The 19,093-nt window shown below is 40.2% G+C and overlaps 1 protein-coding gene across 27 annotated transcripts in view; it reads left to right on the top strand.

The window, feature by feature from the left end:
- MAGI1 (membrane associated guanylate kinase, WW and PDZ domain containing 1) overlaps positions 1 to 16,604 on the top strand; it is a 339,592-nt gene extending 322,988 nt beyond the window's left edge. For 8 of the 27 annotated variants that reach the window (XM_062630249.1, XM_062630244.1, XM_062630253.1 and 5 more), the window contains 6 exons: positions 2,375 to 2,578; positions 7,322 to 7,412; positions 7,530 to 7,593; positions 8,476 to 8,622; positions 9,929 to 10,067; positions 13,722 to 16,604. In XM_062630249.1, coding sequence (XP_062486233.1) covers positions 2,375 to 2,578; positions 7,322 to 7,412; positions 7,530 to 7,593; positions 8,476 to 8,622; positions 9,929 to 10,067; positions 13,722 to 14,422 — 1,346 coding nt within the window. In that variant the 3' untranslated portion in view covers positions 14,423 to 16,604. Of the gene's footprint in view, positions 1 to 2,374; positions 2,579 to 7,321; positions 7,413 to 7,529; positions 7,594 to 8,475; positions 8,623 to 9,928; positions 11,942 to 12,048; positions 12,138 to 13,721 lie in introns of those variants that run through there. The other 19 variants (XM_062630265.1, XM_062630267.1, XM_062630266.1 and 16 more) reach the window with 11 other exon arrangements.
- Positions 16,605 to 19,093: the final 2,489 nt, after the last annotated feature.

Genomic DNA, 19,093 nt, shown 5'->3' with positions numbered 1-19,093 from the left:
TGGAGAATACTGTTAAAAAAAACAGGATGTTTTTGACATATTCCACCTCTTCCTGAATCTATTTCTTCAGAGCAGGGGGATGTCAATATCATGGGGCTGGGGGGTGGGGAGGAATGGCAGAACATGTGCCTTTGCCATCTTCATACTACCTCTCAGAGCAGGGTTGTGGTTTGCAGACAAAATACATTGCAATCTCCCTGTACAGCTGGAGTGTTCCTGGTGCACACAGGTACATGTGGCAAGAAGTGGCCTTTCCCCCTTTTTTGTAGGCTCTTTTCCTGAAATTTCCTGTCATTGCCCATCAGTAATGCCCTTACTAATGCATCAAGGGAGCATCACCTCCTTTTCTGTAATTAATGTAGAACAGGCCATTTCTCACACAGTTCAGAGCAGTCATGGCAGCAGGGAATTCAAGGGTGAAATATCTGGTTTAGACCGAGTGCATTGAGTTCTGTCAGTTCTCAGGTGCTAGGCTACCTTGCATTGTCCTTGCTGCTGGAAACTGATCGTCCAGTATTTTGGTGCCAGAACACAAAGGTGCAATGTAACATAGATTGAACTCAGTCTAAACCAGAGAGAGGGATTTTATCTTCTAAAAGTATTTGCAAATCTGTGTAAATAACTTTTACTGTATAAAGACTGTGCTCTAACTCTTTTCCACAGAGAAGCCTTGACCTGAGGTTGTAAAAAGTTGTGTTTGCTTTAGCCCAAGACATTCACTAACTGGAAGTTTTCTGTGCAGGGGCTCCTCATGGGGATCTGTTGATCTGTGACTGTTTTTCCTTTAACTTTTTTCAAGTGTATTCAGCTTTTCCCTAATACTCTGCATGAGATGTGTTCCCTCTGCTGCGTGGTGCTTGCTTTGGACCTGCTTTGTAGTTTTTTTCTTTCATGGGTAGTATTTAGAGATGGGCCAAACTGGTTCTAAAATTCACCTTGGTCACGTTGGTGTGGGCTCTGTCATCTCTGTTCAGTGGATTGGGTAGAGTAGGAACTCATACCCTCAAAGTAGCTTTTAAACTGAATGGGGCTATGTATTACCAGAACGAGAAGTAACAGAAGGCGGGAGGGAGGGGAGGGTAATAATCCCCCTATCATTTGCAACTAAAATTAACACTTTCTGCCAGTTTTCATTGTATCTTTCCAACCTTGTTCTCTCACCTCACATTCCTTTTCTTAGCTTTTTCTTCTTTATGGTCTTTCTGGTGTTGTTCTGTGTGCAGCAACGTATATCTCTAAAACTACTAATCAAATAAAGACTACAGCACAGATTGGAAAGTGCATCTTGAGGGTGAATGTATTGTGGATGCAAAGTATGAGTTGACCACTGTACACTTTATGGTTTAATGATATGCTGTGTGCCTGCGGGGTTCTTACCCATGTAAAGAAGCAGTACAAAAGCTCAGTGGGTTTGTCTGGGTGGAGCTGTGTATCCCCTGTGTTCCAGTTTTGCATTTTATGGACAATGCTGTGTTTTTAGGACAAACAACTGCATGGAACAGAAGTAGAATTTTGTCTCCAAAACACATTCATCCTAAAGTGCTCTTGCCGTGTGTGTGTCAGACATCTCAATGTTTTTGTGTGTGGTTTTAGAGGTATTTAAATGAGAAGGTCCTTATTCCTTCCCTGCTCCTGTCTTGGTGCCATCTAAGATCATAAAAGGGAAAGGGTTAACAGAGCCTGAGGTGGATGCCTGCATCAAAAAGGTTGTCTTTGTCAGTCTTGGCCCATCTGTAGTGGTCCTTTACCTTCCTTGGCAGTACCTTTATTCACAACAGAAGAAAACTGTTGCTTCCCCATGCAGCACTGATAAAGTGGATCTTTGTGATAGAAAGGGAGTTGCACTCCCTCTTAGGCCTAGAACAATTTCATCTTTCTAAATTGAGAAAGAACAAAACATTGGCAGAAGCTTGAACTGCAGCTGACTTAGAGAAGGACCAGAGAGGCTAACACCAACATAATCTTGAAGGAGGAAGGTTGTGTTTCCTACAGTTTCTATTTCTTTTGTTCAAAAATAAAACTAGGATTTGGGTTATGATGGCACTGCTGAATGCAGTGGTAGTCTTTAAAAAGATCACCATTTATATTAGCAGAAATCAAGGTGGGGGGAGTTTTGAGTGATTAACAAAGCACGTTGTCCAAAAAGTGAAGTGTTGTGCACTCGTACTAGTTGATTGCCAATGTTTTGAACACTGGCAGCAAAGCTATCCTATAATAACTTTTTCTTGATGCATTAATTAATTAACCCTTAACCTTCTCTTTCCCTTTTCAACCCTTTTTCTCCTTTTCCCCTTCACCATATTCCCACGTATGTAAACAATTAAAAAACCAAAACAAACCAAAACAAAAACAACCCCCAAAACCAATACAAAAGCGGGAAATGCATGTGTGGCCATGCCTCACAAAATAGGTCGGATAATTGAAGGGAGTCCCGCAGACCGCTGTGGAAAGCTGAAAGTAGGCGATCGGATCTTGGCCGTGAATGGGTGCTCCATCACCAACAAGTCGCATTCAGACATCGTCAACCTCATTAAGGAAGCAGGAAACACCGTTACCCTGCGCATCATTCCAGGAGATGGTAAAGTATATGTTTCCTGCTGTTTCCTTTCACTGGTTTTGTCCCCTGGCTTTTTGCAGTCTTCCATAGCTTTGTTTCTACTTATAGGAATTCTGTTTTTAAACAGGGTGGTGCTGATTCTAGGTTTAAAAAACAGTATTTCATTCTGTCTTGTTCCTCCACGCAATTCTGTAAATTTGATGCATATTTCAGTACGCTTTGATTTGATTCTTAGGTTAATAATGCAGATTTAGAATATTTGGGAATCACTTGTTAATATGTGGGATTCCTGAAGTACACAAGAAGGCTATAGACTAAAGAGATCATGGAAAGGGATAGATACTTTGTCATGTTTCAAGCTGCTTGAAAAAACATTTGGTTTTATTCTGGGTAAGTTGCTTTGAGAGCCAGCTCAGGACATCTTTAAATGACTTTGTTATGTGATAACTCTGGTGCTGCTGTGTGCTTGCAGCCGATCATTGTAAGAGTTACCCTAGGATAACAGTTACCCTAAGAGTTATAGAATCTCACTGTTTCAGATCAGAGGGAAAGTGCAGGATCCCCAGTGCTGATACTTGGTACTGGTTTCAGGCCATTGAAGCATTTAATAAAAATATGGATCTGGTTTATGTACCAGTTTCATTAAATTGATTCCTAGCTGTGATGCCAAACAGGAACAGACCAGGAACGTCTGTCATGATTTATAGTGAGAATTCATTAGGCAGAAATCTTTTTACATTGCTCTTTTTTTAAGCCGAATCCATGGGTATAAGATTTGATGGCTCAGATAATGAGCATTTCTTAGAGCTGTACAGGACATGATTTGCATTCATCTAAATGTGGAGAAAGTGTGATTGAGTTTGGAAGAAAGGTTGAGAAGGTGTGGCTGAGTTGAACCTGGTACCTTTAAAGCAGAATGAAGTAGTTAAATAATGTGATTTGTGTGACAAGCATTCAGTAGTTGCTAAGTCTCATGCTTTCTAGTCTGAAAACATGGATTTGGTTACCCCACAGAGCCTTATGCTGTGTTTAAGTATAGGATAAAAATAGGCCAGCATGAGAAATGATCTGATTATAAATTATCTCTGGTTAGGATGGTCTGTTTTGCATAAAGACTTTATTTTCCTACTGTTCAGTAGCTACCGGGTCAAATGGTGTATGATCCTTTGCTGCTTCCATCCAATTGGGTGTTCATGATGATAAAGTGGCTGTGAAGCAGGCTATCATCTGAGCTGGCCTGCATGTGCCAGTTTTGAAAGGTAAACTGGCAGAGGAATTGGTCATTGCCTGTATTTTTTGTATCTGATCAAAATGAAGGAAGGTGAATCTTTGAATAAATAAGTGATTTTGTTTTTAAAGGCAAAAGTACCCAAGAAATAAATAATTTCTCAATGGTTTAAGACTTTTTTAAGAATAGTATAGCTTGCTGACATGATTACTCAGCCAGTCTTGTGGTACAAATACATGTACAGAATACCATGTTCAGTTGCTTAGTTCAGAGTGGAAACCTGTACCTGTGACTTGCATCACATATTCCTAAAGAAGGTGGAAAGCTTTAATTTAGGGAAAGAGTCAACTCTTTTCTGTCATAGAGTGCAGGCTTCAAATCTTTCTATTTACTGTCCCTTTGAAATTCCAGATGAGATTACATACTTCGCATAGTATTACCTGCATTTAATTTCCAAAAGCCAGTAAGACAAGGCAATCTGAGAGTTTTGCTCTAAACCCCATGAGATATAAGAAATTGGTCTCAATTTTGTTCTCCTTTTATTGTCTTGGGGTGCTTTTGTTGATTTGTTGTTTTCATTTTGTTGACTTACGGGTGCTTTTTGGTCTAACTGTACTTCAAGGTGTGTGTGTGTGTGTGATTAAATCAGAAGCCATCCATCTCAGATAAATATGCAACTAAGGCTTATCACAAGACTCACAACCAACTCACACTGCTAATCTATCTAACATTATTAAAAACACCAAGGGTTTTGCTTTGTAACAGGTCTTGAATGAACTCATTGCAGGATTATGTGAGCAGTGAAGTTTAAGATATTTTAACGTGCTACCGGCTGATGCAAGGATAAAGAGAGCTGAAAAATCACAAGCTCAGATTAGGTATTTAATTGGTGTTTGGGTGTTTTAGGGCAATGCAGGGCAAAGAATCAATGAAATAAGTAGGATTTAGAATGTACAGTTGTAATTCGTCTAGAGATACTATTTTCTCTATTTGTGTTCTGTTCCAGTTTTGCGTCCTGAACCAGTGTCTAAAAAGCTAGCAAAATTATGCACAACTCCTGACTCATGGGATAGGGTGGGCTAAAGATAGATGCAGTACAGTGGTGTGAAGATACATCTGTACCAAAGATGTGTTGTTGCTTTACTTGGTATTCTTAGTATGACCTACTAAAGGGTAGGAATCTTGCATTCTCTTTGAAGCCTAGCTTCATCTGATCTCCAAATATTTGTGGAGGATTTCAGAGGCTTTTGTTCTAGATGAATGCAGAACACTTAACCATATTTTGGGGCCTTCTTATGGAGGAGGTTTTATGGAGACAGGTTTTAGCAAATGTCTTATGGAGACAGGTTTTAGCCTCAAGGCGTCATTACAAAGTTCACAGAATTACTTATTAAAATCAACAGTGTAACCACACACAGGGTCACACAAGCCAGCTGTCAGCAGCACATCCTCACAAGGGTATGTTTTGGTCATGGCAACCCTGAGAGGTGCAGGCAGACCCAGGAGCCTCTCCTGCTCTCTGAGCCACTGGGCACAAGCCAGCTCTGGTCTGGAAGATGTTACAGCTCCATATGCTGAGGGTTTGGGCATGTTAACTTGGGCACAGTGCTGCAGGCAAAGGAGCTGTGCTGTCGTTACACCCATCTGTTTAAATAGTTCTTAGTTTTCTCTTTCCCTCTCCCTGAGTTTCCCTTGACATGTGCTAGCTATAGAAAGGAAAAACGCTTCACCTTTCCCCGCAATTAAAATAAATCCATGAAATAAAACAAGTTCCCAGGATCCAAGTAAGCCCATGATGATCACCTCGTCTTAATTTGGGAAAGAAGCCCTCCTTTTTCTCCTATTTTGTGTTACTCCTGGACCCTCTTTAATAACAGCTGATTTCTCCATAGTCAATAAAATGAAGTACCAGATTGCTTAAGAAGCAAGCAAAGGCAGGATAGAAGACCTTGTAATTTTATGTTTGAGAGCCAGATGTTTCCACCTGGGTTTTGTTGCTGATGGGGTTGCTTTAAGTGGGATTGGAACTAGAGAAATTCAGTCAAGAATCAAGGTGCAGCGTTTTAGCCAGTGACTGTGCATTCAGTTTAGATTTTGATCTTGAATAGTGGGTTGTGGTCAGTATTTTGTAGTTATCTGTAATCTGTGGTCCTCTCCTGGATAGAATGGGTATAGGCACAACGTGGGGTCTTCACAATGGGAAGAACTGTTCCGCAAAGGAGTGAGTTCCTGCCACTGCAGTGACTTTAACTGGGAATACCATGCCTAATGAATGGTCTTTCTGTTGACTGTGCCCATCATTCTCTATATGTAACCAATATAACTGCTCAACATTTTTAGGGCTTAAGCATTTGCCACTGACTCTCCCTCTGAATTCAAACTCTTGTGTGAGGGGAAGGGTGTTTTCAGGAACTGCTAACTTCTGGAGCGATTCAGTATTTGAAACTCTTCAGTATTAATTTTAGTTCAAGATTGATACAATATATCCATTTCTGGAAAATGGATTGAGTTCAATGTGCAGGAGTTCCAGGTCTTTCCTCCAAAACTGTGTTGCTAATATTTGGCTAATGGCATTGACACAACCTTAATTTTAGGCAGAATTTTAAATGAGTTCTGGGTTAACTCTGGTCTTATTGAAGGCTATGATAAAGCTCCAGTATATTGGGACCATTTTGCCATGATGTGCTGTGAGGGACACCCGGATAGTCACTTTTCAGTTGTGTATACAGCAACTCTCACCCCAGTTTTGTGAAACAGGAGAGAGTACCTCTCCTGGAAGCACCTCTTGCCATGCATAGAGAAATAATGGCATTTGCACAGGCTGATGTTGGGCTGAGAGCCCTTTACAATGGCATAAACTGAGGTTTGAAGTTAATCCTGCTCTCGGTATTCTCTCATTGAGCCCTTTTGTAAATGGTTCCCAGAGCTGTTGATGCATTTGGCAGAGGTGGTTCCATGTCCCTGCGTGCAGCTTTGAGTGCTCAGGCAGCAGTGGGTTGTATTTCAAAGATGAATTTCAGTACATTTGAGGTTTAGCCACATTCAATATCACCTTGTGAGGTATTAGATAAAAGCCACATCTCAATCCTCCTGAAGACTGCAGTTTCTGATGGAGGAAGCACTCATAAGCTTATAATCCATGGAATAGTTATTGCTACTATAAAATTAATCTACCCAACCTACCATACTTGGGGACTTTAATGATTGGAATTCATGTCATTAGACATCAGACAAAATATTCTTCTACTCTTCTTCCACAAGTCAGTATTCTGTGTCTAATGGTCAGAGGTGTTTCTAATTCCAATTTGCCATTTATATTTTTTTCCAATGAAGTGTACAGTTTCTTAGACATAATTAGTGTGACTTATCTTAGACTTTAGCCTGTTTATTTTTTGATTTAAGACGTTTGAGCCAATCTCAAGTTATTTAAAAACAACGTGATGATGTTTTCCAGTGAAATCCCTTTGCAAAACTTTTCTCCTCTGAGTGAGTAGGCAGTGGTCTTCCCTCATAATGAAAAATAATTTATTTTGCAGAATCCTCCAATGCTACTTTATTGACCAATGCAGAAAAAATTGCTACAATTACAACCACACACACTCCTCAGCAGATACCACAGGAGACCAGGTCAGATTGTTTTCCTTGAAGAGAGCGTGTTGGCATGCTCTCTCTTTGGTTACTTCTTGATCATCTTCACATCCCATGAGCTGTATTTTTCCTCTCTCCCTCTTTCATTTGTTACAGCAGGAACAACACCAAACCAAAGCAGGAATCCCAGTTTGATTTCAAACCGCCCCAAGCAGCACAGGTAAAGAGTTACCTTTTTAATTGTTTTGTTTACCACAGACTGTTGCTTCCAATCTGCCTGTGGGCTGTGTTCGTATATTTCCCTTGAAAATTCCTTCTGGGAAGCTGTTCTCCCTCAGCCTGTTTGCTGAAAAAAGAGGAATTTGCTGATTGGTTTCTTAATACATGTGGCTGTTTTTTCAGCTGGGAAACATTTCCAACACATTCTCCTCATGACTTTTAGGGAGAGTTAAAAATAAGCTGACATTTTTACAACAGTAATAATTTATATGTTTGTTTAGTGAATTGGGTATTGTGAGGGGCCTCTCCAGAAAGTACTGTTGTGTGCACATGATAGATACAGAGGACAAAAAAAAGAGGAAAATTTAATAAGCAGCAATAGCTGGAGTGTTACAGCTTTTGCAGACAGCATCTTATTAGAGAGGTTATCTATCTCACTGTTAACTTACCTTGCCACTGGCCATCCCAGTAGTAACATCTTCCATTAAAGACTTCAGAACATCCCTATCCTAACAGCATTTGTGAAGAACAATGCACATGCTCCTGGGCTTCTTGCAGAGGAGTAGAAAAGGCAAAGCCAGCACCATGACGTAGACTCATCCCAGGTACCATCAGGCATTTAACTAAAGCCTTATATAACCTAGGTGCCTAAAAATGCATTGGACATGGCAAAGCCCATTCAGTCAAACAGCCCTTTGCAGACCACCACCGGCACTCCAAATTGCACGGTGGGATGTGAGGAAGCAGGAAATCCTAGTCTGTGTGTGAAAACTTGACTGATTTTATATTTTCAATTATAAGTAACAAAAATAACAATGTTGGTTAATTGAATAATTTCAAAATTAAAGCAGCATTTAACTTTCAAACGTTGTTTTCCCTCCAGCAGGACCAAGATTTTTACACTGTTGAGCTGGAAAGAGGAGCCAAAGGGTTTGGCTTTAGCCTGCGAGGTGGACGGGAGTATAATATGGATCTGTACGTGCTGCGGCTAGCTGAGGATGGTCCAGCTGAGAGATGTGGGAAGATGAGGGTATGTAGAAACAGATTTAAAAACCATGTTTCCTTGCAATAAACTGACTCCCCTGCCTGTCCCTTACAGGCACACCTTCTGCTGTGCCAGCTAAGAAGAAAATTAAACGTTAACTGAAAGGAGCAATGGTTCCTATTTACTTCTGTCTGTGGCTTCTGTCACTCTTTGCATGCCATCTATAGCAGTATGTGTGCATTGGAAGACTTCACCCCTTTGTTCTAATACAGGTTTCCAAATTCTAATACATAATCTAGCTTTTAAAGCCTGACAGAGATACATGTAGCAATGAAAATGGAATAGCCAGTCTCATCAGCTCTTTTAAAAGCTTGACAGCAGCCTTGAGTAGAGTATTGGAGTAGTGCGTCCCACCTGATCCTTTCTCTGCTAATGGGCAGAGTGGAGAGTAATGTAATTTTTTGATTAGTATTAACTGTTAACTTCGCATATCAGCTAAATTATAAACGTTATAACAAGGGCATATGTCATCAAATGCCTACAGGAAAACAAATTGCCAAGTTTTATGTGCTCCTTGCTGCTCTGAGAGAGAATGCATTATAATCTTACCACATGTGTCTTTTTCTTCTCCAGATGTATCATGCAAAGGGCATTTTCAAAATTATTTTGCCAGGAGTAGATCTGTAGGCCCAGAACTTCTGCTGATGAAAATAAATCAGTGCTGCCCTGTGGAAGTCAGTGCTTTGACAAGCTCTTCCAAGCCCTGTTTTCCTATCCTGATAAACGATTATATTTACAAAAGCAGCTTTGCTGGTTCACAGGAGGTATCTATATCCAAGTGAGAAATGGACCTGAAAAAGCTATTTGAACATCCCAGTTACAGCAGACTGCAAAACAAACAATGACCTAGACCAAAGACTTTGTAAATAATCAAAATAAAATAGCACCAGTTTTAACACAGCTATTGAGCGATACAGTAATGAAGTGTGGTTTTACAAAACAGTAACGAAATCACAGAATCTCAGAATGTTTTGGGTAGGAAGGGACCTTAAAGCTCAGCCAGTTCCAACCCCCTGCCATGGGTAGGGACGCCTGCCCCTAGACCAGGTTGCTCAAAGCCCTCTCCAGCCTGGCCTTGAACACTGACAGGGATATTTCGAGACTTCAAGATTCCCCACTTGTCTTTATGTCTCTCAGGGCCCCGCACACTGTTTATTGTGGACTCTGACTGGGCAGAGTTGGGCGCATTTAGCTTCCACCTCTGCTGTGGCCAATGTTTTGTGGTGTGTTGGTGGCAATCGTCGTGGGGGCTCGTTTCTAATCTTACTCTTCTCCTTTATTGCATTAACAGATTGGAGATGAAATCTTAGAGATCAATGGAGAAACTACCAAGAACATGAAGCACGCTCGGGCCATTGAACTGATTAAAAATGGTGGGCGCAGGGTCCGCCTGTTTCTGAAACGTGGAGATGGCTCTGTCCCAGAATATGGTGGGTCAAACTATGAAAACATTCCTTTCTTCCCTGGCATCACTCCATGAATGATTTGTCTCAAGATCTGAAGCGGGAATTCTTTTTTATTTTCCTTTCTCACCAGTGTCTTACCAACCTTTGCAACATATGATTAATTGCCTCGCTTGTGCTGAATTTTCTACACATTTCACCCTTTGCTTGCTTCCATGGACTTGGGGCGCAGTGTAAGGCAAGATCATCATAGCAGTGTTTTTGGTGATCAGAGAGGAAAACAAAGCAAAACAAAAAAACCTTATTGTCTTGTCCAGCCAAACAAGGAATGTCATTGAACTGTGCCAAACTGTTTCTCAGTGGCTGAATTGTTGTTTCAAATCTCTACTTCTAATCAATGCAAAAACTGGGATCCTGAGTTATTATTCTGAAGCAGTGCTTATTTTTTTTGTTAGGTTTTTCTCTTAGTTCCTGTCTGTGTCCATAGACGTGAATGCCAAGATGGCTTATGAGATTTTTTGCCTTCCCTTAGTATTTATGTAAATATTTATAAAGTTATTTAAGAAAAAGAAGAAAAAAAAAAAAGAGCTTTACTGCAAAAATATATTAATTTGGCCTCCTGAGCCCTTTTCTCCCCCAATAAACTGTTTGCTGGTTTCAACTAGTTAATTTGTAAGGTCTGAAAAGGTGAGGAGGTTATGAAAAGGTGCTCTCATGTCTGTCTCGGGGGAAACATTCAGTCCTCATTTCTTACGAAAAATTGCATTAGATTTCCTTTTCTTCCCCCGGAGGTTGGATTGCTGGGTGGCTTAACTTAGCACACTATTAATATTATAATTATGTCTTACTTGTTTGAGATAATTGTCAAATATTGTGCCCTCGATGGAGGGCTACTCCCAACCAAAGGTCTGTGAGGTTTCTATAGAAACTGATGATTGAAGGGATGTCCTTTATACTTTTCTCCCCGTATTTGGGTTGTTTCTGTGTCAGTAAGTTCTGTGTTTATCATTCAGTCCATGTCCTAAAACCAGAAACAAAACCCTTCTGCTCTATCTATGAACTAGATTTTCTTTTCATTTACTGTACCACGTTGGAGAGTTTCTGCTCACTCTGTTCATTATTTAACTTTAAATGACCAGTTCAGAGTATAACCAACAAACAACTGAAGTGTTTAACAATATGGAAGGAAAGTTATGGGTTTACACTTCTGTAATATAAATAGCACACCAGAAGGTTTGATGATGGCACTGAAATTCTGTAATGTTCTTTCTACTTTTGTCTTTTCCTATACTCCTTTGGATGTACAGTACTGTATCATATGCTAGACTGCATAAATACCCTGTAAATTAAGTGCTTCATTTCTCAAAGCATATGTCTGTTGCACTGAGGATGGAAATCCACCACCAATTTTCTTTTGGCTAATGCTAAACCACTGAACATTCATTCTCTAAGCAAGGATTTAATATACAGGGGTTGCACTACTGTGAAGACTATCCTTGTAATGTTTGGAACTCCTTCCTCTCTTCATTCTGTTCACTGCAGTCGCAAATGGTTCCTCTAATAATGTTAAGTTCCAATATTTTTCTGACTCGATTGGAACGTGCTTCTCTATGAGGCTGTATATTTTTGTAATGAGTTTTGTACTTATTTTTAATGTTGTGGTCTCTGGTGGACTTTATTTTTCGTTGTTGTTTGATTGTTAATGTTTTTTCTATGACATTCTGTGTCGCTGTTCCAGCTGTCTTTTAGAATGGATGCTCTCGTTGTCTGGGTTATTGAATCACCTCTTAGATGTCTCTTTATGTCACAATAATAACAACTGCTGTCTTTGCAGCCTTATATTTGGGTGAAGCCTAGACAATCTGACTGGAAAAATAAACTTTCTTTATTCTAAGATAAAATATGAAGATTTTTCTTTCTTTCACCTGTATTATAGGGAATCTAAATTTTCTACTTTTCTCTTTCTCTTTCTCTTACTTTTCTTGGTGCTGGGCTCTTCCTTCCTCAGCGATGATACCTCCTAATATCGCTGCATGTATGAGAAATGACAAGCTCGGGGAGTCTTGCTTCTACCTTATGGGCCATAATCAAACTACGGTTTGTAGCTAAAATCAATATTAGGTGTTTTTGTGCTGTGGCCTAATTCCCTCACATTGCTTTCCGCTTCGCTATATTTTATATGTATCCAGCAATTCATTCTGAGCACCCTGCGTCCCCTGAATTGTAAGTACACCACAGGACACATTTAAACCTTGTGCAATAGCCAGGTTGCTGCAAGCCATGTGCTTACAGCTACGGAAAAGCAGTGTGGTCCCCCAGCTGCTGCCTGGAAATGCTAATGAGCAAAAATTCACACACGTGTGCCATAACACGCGTTTCACCTGGAAATCACCAAAACCATGGCCCATGCGCACACCAACCCTCCCAAGCTAAAGGAATGGAAATGCCATCAGATGGGAGATGCTTTGCGTGATGTCAAATGAGCATGTAGTGTGTTTGGCTTGGGGGAGGGAAGGCAAAAAGGAGAAAAAGAAACAATCAATCCCCACAGGTATTTGTGAGGGTTTTCAGTTATTGCCACTTGCCACCAGGACAGTCCACATCGAGGTGGGTGTCTTGGTGCCAGCAGCAGGAAGCCTGCAGGAAGCATGACTAAAGCCAGGCAAGCTGCTGTGCAGAGGTTACTGTTAAAAAGAAAACAATAATAAGCAAGTAAAAGGAACACTCAGTTAAGTCTGCGCAGCTACTTTAATATTTGCTGTGTCTATAATGAATCATTCGTAAACAACCATTACAAATAACATGAGTAATTCTAGCTTAGCTGCAGCACAGGACTGGTTTTTAGTCTCTGGGTTGATTTTTTGACTCTGCTTTGCAGTTTGTCTTGCAGAGGTAGCTCAGCCTTATTTTACCTGAAACACTACATTAAAAATAAGGAACCGGAGCCTAGGTTTTAATCAAAGCCATCCTACATATTACAATATCTTTCCATTGCTTTAATATGAGAAAATCATAACTTCTGTCATCGTTGTTTGAATCATTGTGGCAAAACCAAAATCTACCCTATGACTTTTATAACACGGTAGAACTAAGCGAAATTAAGTAATGTCTTAAATGAAATGGAAATTACATGATTACAGTCTAATTCTCACACCTTGAAAATGTTTTATTTTATGAGGTGAAAACTTAATAATCAATTCTATTTTCTGCACATTTTCTGCTCTTTGAAACGAGGCCTCCCACACCTGGAAGGCAGTTCTTTCAAAAGACTTAAAAGAAAAAAATCATTTCCTAAAGGCCCTCTTTATTGGAAACTGTTAAAAAAAAAACAACCAACAACCTGAACTACAATATTACGTTTTTTTTCCCACTGGAAAGAAAGTAGTGTGGCTGAAACATTATGAATTCGGCTTGGGAAAAATTGTAAAATGCCCCATGACCAGAAGAGCATAAAGATGATATCAGCTTCGACCAAAACACGGCTAATGAACAGAGCAGCACCAGTACTAACCTGTAACTCTCGTTGTTCGCAGTAAAGTTAACAAAAGCTTCGGTTAGCCTTCACTGACTGCTTTAACAGTTGTTTGTTTTTGTCACTAATGAAGTCTGAAGAGTGATAAGTGGTGTCACAGTGCCACGGAAGGCATCGGTACCAAACGCTTTACTGTTATTTTCTTACAGACCCCAGCAGTGACAGGAACAGTCCCGCCACAGGTTCACAAAATGTATCGGAAATGAAACCCGTGCCATCCGACCGACGGCAGCACCCATCATCGGAGTCCAGTTATCCACCAGACCTTCACAAATCATCACAACATGTGGACAAGCGGACTTACGTTAGAGACCTAAAAGGCAGCAGAGAGTTTAGCAGACATCCCAATGAGCACCACACTTGGAATGGGACTTCTAAAACCAACGACCATGTGCCAGGCAGGAGGACGGAGAGGTCGCCGGAGAAGAGGCACGAGAGGCAGCCGGAGAGGGCGGTGGTGAACGGGCAGAAGAGGAGGTCTCCCGAAAAGCGCAGGGAAGGGACAAGGAGCGCTGACAACACTTTGGAGAGGAGGGAGCGACACGAGAGGAGGAGAGACCTCTCCCCAGAGAGGCGCAGAGAGCGGTCGCCCAACCGCCGGCGGCGGTCGCTGGAGAGACTCACAGAGCCGAGGAGGTCACCGGATCGGAGAAGAGAGAACTCCCTCGACCGGCGCGCCAAGTCGTCTGACCGGCGGAGGGAGCGGTCACCCGACAGACGGCTCAGGGAGGAGCGGGTCACCCACCGGGAGAGGGAAGACCCCGGCTGGAAGCACGAGCCGAGCTGCAGGCACCCGCCCGAGCAGCGCCGGCGGCCGTACAAGGAATGCAGCACCGACCTCAGCATCTGAGGAGCATCTGGGGTCCCCATCGCCTTCCCCATGCCATGGGAGCCGAGCAGAGAGTGCGGGAGCTGTGAAACCATCCGGCTTTCGCAGGCGAGGAGACATCCGGCACCTGATGATCCTACAAACCTTTTATGCAGATGAAATCTTATAGCAAGAAAAAAAGTGTTGTGCCTGATGTATAATATTAAAGAAAGTATTTTTCAGTGTATTCTTCTTTTTTTTTTAATTACTTGCCAAATGTTGGTCCTAAAGGATTATAAAATTTTGTTTCTACATTCTTTGTAGATTTCTTAAGAATAATTCTTCTATCAGGCTACTTTCCCCCCCTCCCCAATCTAGTAAATGGGGGTAGCCAGTAATATAATCTAGGCAAAAGGATTTTATGACCAAGTTTGAATAATTTGATCCAGACTGTTCTCTAGTGACTCACTGCTACACTGTATGTAGAAAACTTTTTAAGGGTTTGGGGGTGGGGAAGGAAGAAAATTGTTCATCTCAGTAGGAATGGAGCGCTCCTGCTGAAGGAATTAAAAAGAGAGAGACAAATGTTCCTAAAACTGCAAGAACTGTTTGAAGAGACTACTGTTTCAATGAAGGATATTTATAATAATGATAAAAAATAATAAAATAAGAAAAAAATTAAACATAAACCACACAGCACAAGATGATTTACGATAAGGAATTTCTAGTTTGTTCCATGAACAGTTTATACTTTCAGGCCCCCTCTGCAGGATGCACGAAGGCAGAAGGACTGGTAACCACCATGCCTGTGTCACCCACTAACGTAAACTGTTGATCTCTCATTAGCCTCAGCAGCATGTAATGATATTTCATTAAGGCAGCCGTCGCAGCCCTACTCATCTTCTAGATGTATATGGACAGCAGCTTGAGCATGCATGGTAATGTTTGTCTGCTTTGAAGCAAGGGAAGGGATCAGGATCCTAGGACTTGGCACAATGCGGTGGGAGCAAAGTCCTCCCTCTCAGAGCAGGTGTATTCCTTCTGCTCAGGCAAAACCAGTGGGCTTTTCTTACTTTGCCAAATTCCGAAAGCTTTCTCTTCTCCTCACTGTATATTTTTTTATTTTACTGCTTCATCCTTTACTGGGACAAAAGGAGTGCACTTGCTGGGAAAAAAATATATGAAAAAAAAGATGTATCAAAGAAAATAACATGTATCAAAGTTAAAAAACACAGGCAAAAAGAGGCAATCAGTGAGACAACCTGGTTGTAGAAGCCTATCCACACTGGTTATATGCTGTAAATTTGAATCCAAGAACAGCAGCAGAAGGGAAACCTGCAAGTTTCTAAGTTGTATTTTTAAATTTGCAAGTTGTGTGGTAAGTCTGCTGTAGTACTGGTATAAGATTTTAATGGATTACTGCCTAGCTGAGCCAAAATGTTTGCCGTTACTGTTGGACCACTAAAGTAAACTGCTGCTTTTTACAGTGCATTGGTGTGTACATGTATACTGTTTCACATTTTCCATATGAACACAAAACCATTGCAAGTCTATCACTGTTGTTGCCATGGTACTGTAAAAACAAAACCAAGAAAGAAGATGGCCGATCATTGTGTGTACAGTTTAAATTGTAATTAATAGAGCCTGTTGAAAAAAAAACAAAACTGTTGCCTTTTTCTTGTATAAAAGAGGATTTATGACAAAATTTAGCTGTGAGGAATGTGATTTAAGTGTTTATATTTCTGAAAATGGAACAAATTGATTCAGGGGATATATTTTAATGTAAACTGAATCAGGTATGTAAAGCTGTTTTAAAATGGGAGACTGTATAAGTAATTCTAAAGCTTTTATTGGTTTGAATATCATTTCTTTCCTCATGGTGGGCCTGCTTATGTATTATTAAGCACTTGTTTGCAGTCTATGTTCTTCAGTCATCATTTCCTGCAATGTGCTATAGACATAATACTCTTTTCTGTGTTGATGAAAAGCAGTATGTGGGCCAATCTTTTTTATAAAACACTATGCATATATAAATACTACATTGTTCATAGCTTTATTTGACCTATTGGGTTTATACATAACACTAGTATGAGTAGATGTGGACTTACCCAGTACGAGCTTCTTTCCTTGGAACAGACACTATGTATATGATGTAGCAACAAAGAAGGAGAAAGTCTGTGAATGCTATTTTTATTATCAAATAAAGTTTTCCATACAAAGCACACATATGAGTGTAGTGATAAGATAAAGGAGGAACCACAACTTGTTACTTACTCATTCCTGTCTAAATTAGTAAACTAAGTTACAGTCTCTAAGGGCCATCCATTAAATATGTATTAATCATCCATTTAATATATAGTAATAATTTGACAAACCTTAAAGCAAAGGTTCCCAGATTTCCATTATAAAATTGTCTTCCTCAAAATAATCAGGAGTTAAGGGTTTAGGTGAAGCTACTCAACTGCTGTTGTTGAGATTGTTGGTGTCATATATATGGGTTTATATGTGTGTATATACCTATACATACGTATATATACATATCACCAAGACTATATGTCTCCCATCTCTTAGTTCTTAAAATGTGTAAGGACCATAACTTAAGAATGCAAAACTTGTTTGCATAGGTTTTTAAAATAACTTTAAATATTGTGTAGTTTATCAGGCTCCACTCATGCTTTCCTGATACTTCAGCAAACCTCATGGGAATCCAGGCAGCTTGAGAGTCGCTGGTAAGCGGTTTGTAACTCCAGTCACAGCATCTGCAGAGGGATTTGTCTGATGCAGTCTGAGTCTCCAGAGGTATGGATGGGTCACTAGGAAAGAGTTTGGTTATTGTAAGTTTGAATCTTTTATGAGATGTGATGTTTTACTCTGAAATTATACTGTAATGCCATACATTGGTTCTGAATTTTTATCGTCTACTGTTACTACTGATTTTACTCTCCTTGTTCATGTTAAATGATAGTTTAAATGATCTGAGAGAGCTGATTAGGTGAGTCTCCAGCTTTTGAAGTGTGCCTTTGAAGTGCTGAGTCTCAAGCTGAAGAGGATATTACATAGTTAATATTGAAATTACATTTTACAGAGACGTTTAATATAAAAAATACTTCAAGTTGACAAAAAAAAAAAAAGTTATTCAAGATGCCTTCTCAGTGGTGGCATCCTTTCTACTGCTTCCAAACCCACTGAGAACTGGAGCCATGCTCTAAAGCATGAGCATTGCAGCTTCATATTCCTCGGTGCAGCCTTATCCACTTTAATTAATTCCAGCCTTACTTCTGATGATAAAATATTTTTCAAAACTTCTAAAGCTGAAAAGAAACCCTCTTTCAGACTGTAACTTGGCTCATGTTTTGTCAAACAATGTTCTGCAATTATGGCACTGCCAAAAAGATGAATTAAAGTGTGTTTCTGATGAAGAACTGAAAAGTTTATGAAGTGGTAAGTCAAAAAGCTTTGCAAATTGGTGTTGTTAGGTTTTGGGTTTGTTTGGGGTTTGAGTTCTGCATCTTTTTATCAGTGTTACATGGTCAGGATCTTGAGCCATCAGTGTGCTCAGTCCTGTCATTTGTGGAAGTGATGATTAATACCCAGGTGTGAAAGTTTTTGACTGCAGAGGGGAGCTTGGAGAGTTATGTGGGGGTTGATCTTTTTGGTTAGAGTAGCAAGTAACTTCTAGGTTAGCTGGGCTATGTTTGCATTTCATTCAGCTCACTCCCTCTTGAATATTCATTTTTTGGCATTTGAGCCACTGTTTTACTTATTAGTGATCTTGTGTTAAACCCATCTGCTGTACTGTGCTTGTTTTATTACCAAAGCAGTAATTACAGATACCGTTCTCCTCCTCACTTTGATACCTTTTGTTACAACAGGCTTTCAGCTCTGTCTCTTGGCTGACTGTTCTGCTGAAGAACATTATAAATGGCTCATAATGTGTTCAGTTTATTTGGCTCTCATAAATAGTACCAGGAAAAGATGTCATTTCTGACCCACTGCTGCCATCTGTAAATGTGTGCTGGTTAGGCCTTTGGGATTGTGTTTTCTTAGGATTTATTTTTAAAAAATGAAGAGTAGGAGCTAAAAAAGTATCCAAATTTACTTAGCAATTGTTGTAAATCATGTGAGGCTGAGATGATGCCAGTTTCCGTTTTGGATGTGATGCTAATCCATCAGCATTCCTTCCTGGGTATGTAATGAAGAGGCAGCAAACTGTCATACAAATGGAAAATTGTGGGGTTTCAAGACAGAGGGGAGTATGAAATATGTGCTACTAAAAGGGCTGCTGCTTAATGCCTGGGGAAGCTCAGTGCTTGGGATTGACCATGATATGACAGTCTGACACAGAATCATGAACTTCAAGTCATAGGTTGCTTTTCAGAACTTCAGGCATATGTATTTCTTTTTCCTTACTGCCTTTATTGACATGATCTCACAGCAAGAGAGTGTTGTACCTGTAACACACTGGGAGAAACTTGGTTTCTCTTTTGAGGGCATCCTGTTCTCTTCCAGATTCTTGTAAGAGGTTTTCAAACCAACTGAACTCTTGGCAAGTAACATACAGGTTGCTGTGATCTGAAACTTACCCTTTAAAATGCTCTTGTAAATAATAAGTAGTCATCAAAGTTTTAAAGTGCAGTTATTGCTGGGAACACAGGGTTTCTAAAACATTTCAAATCATCATGTTTCTTGGTATTTCCAGGGTCTGGGAGACGG

This window comes from Pezoporus occidentalis, unplaced genomic scaffold (assembly GCF_034315485.1).
Source record: "Pezoporus occidentalis ecotype Australia unplaced genomic scaffold, CSIRO_AGI_Poc_V1 ctg35, whole genome shotgun sequence".
Classification (NCBI taxonomy): domain Eukaryota; kingdom Metazoa; phylum Chordata; class Aves; order Psittaciformes; family Psittacidae; genus Pezoporus; species Pezoporus occidentalis.
Note: the sequence above shows the minus strand (reverse complement) of the source record. Positions and strands in the feature narration are given on the sequence as shown.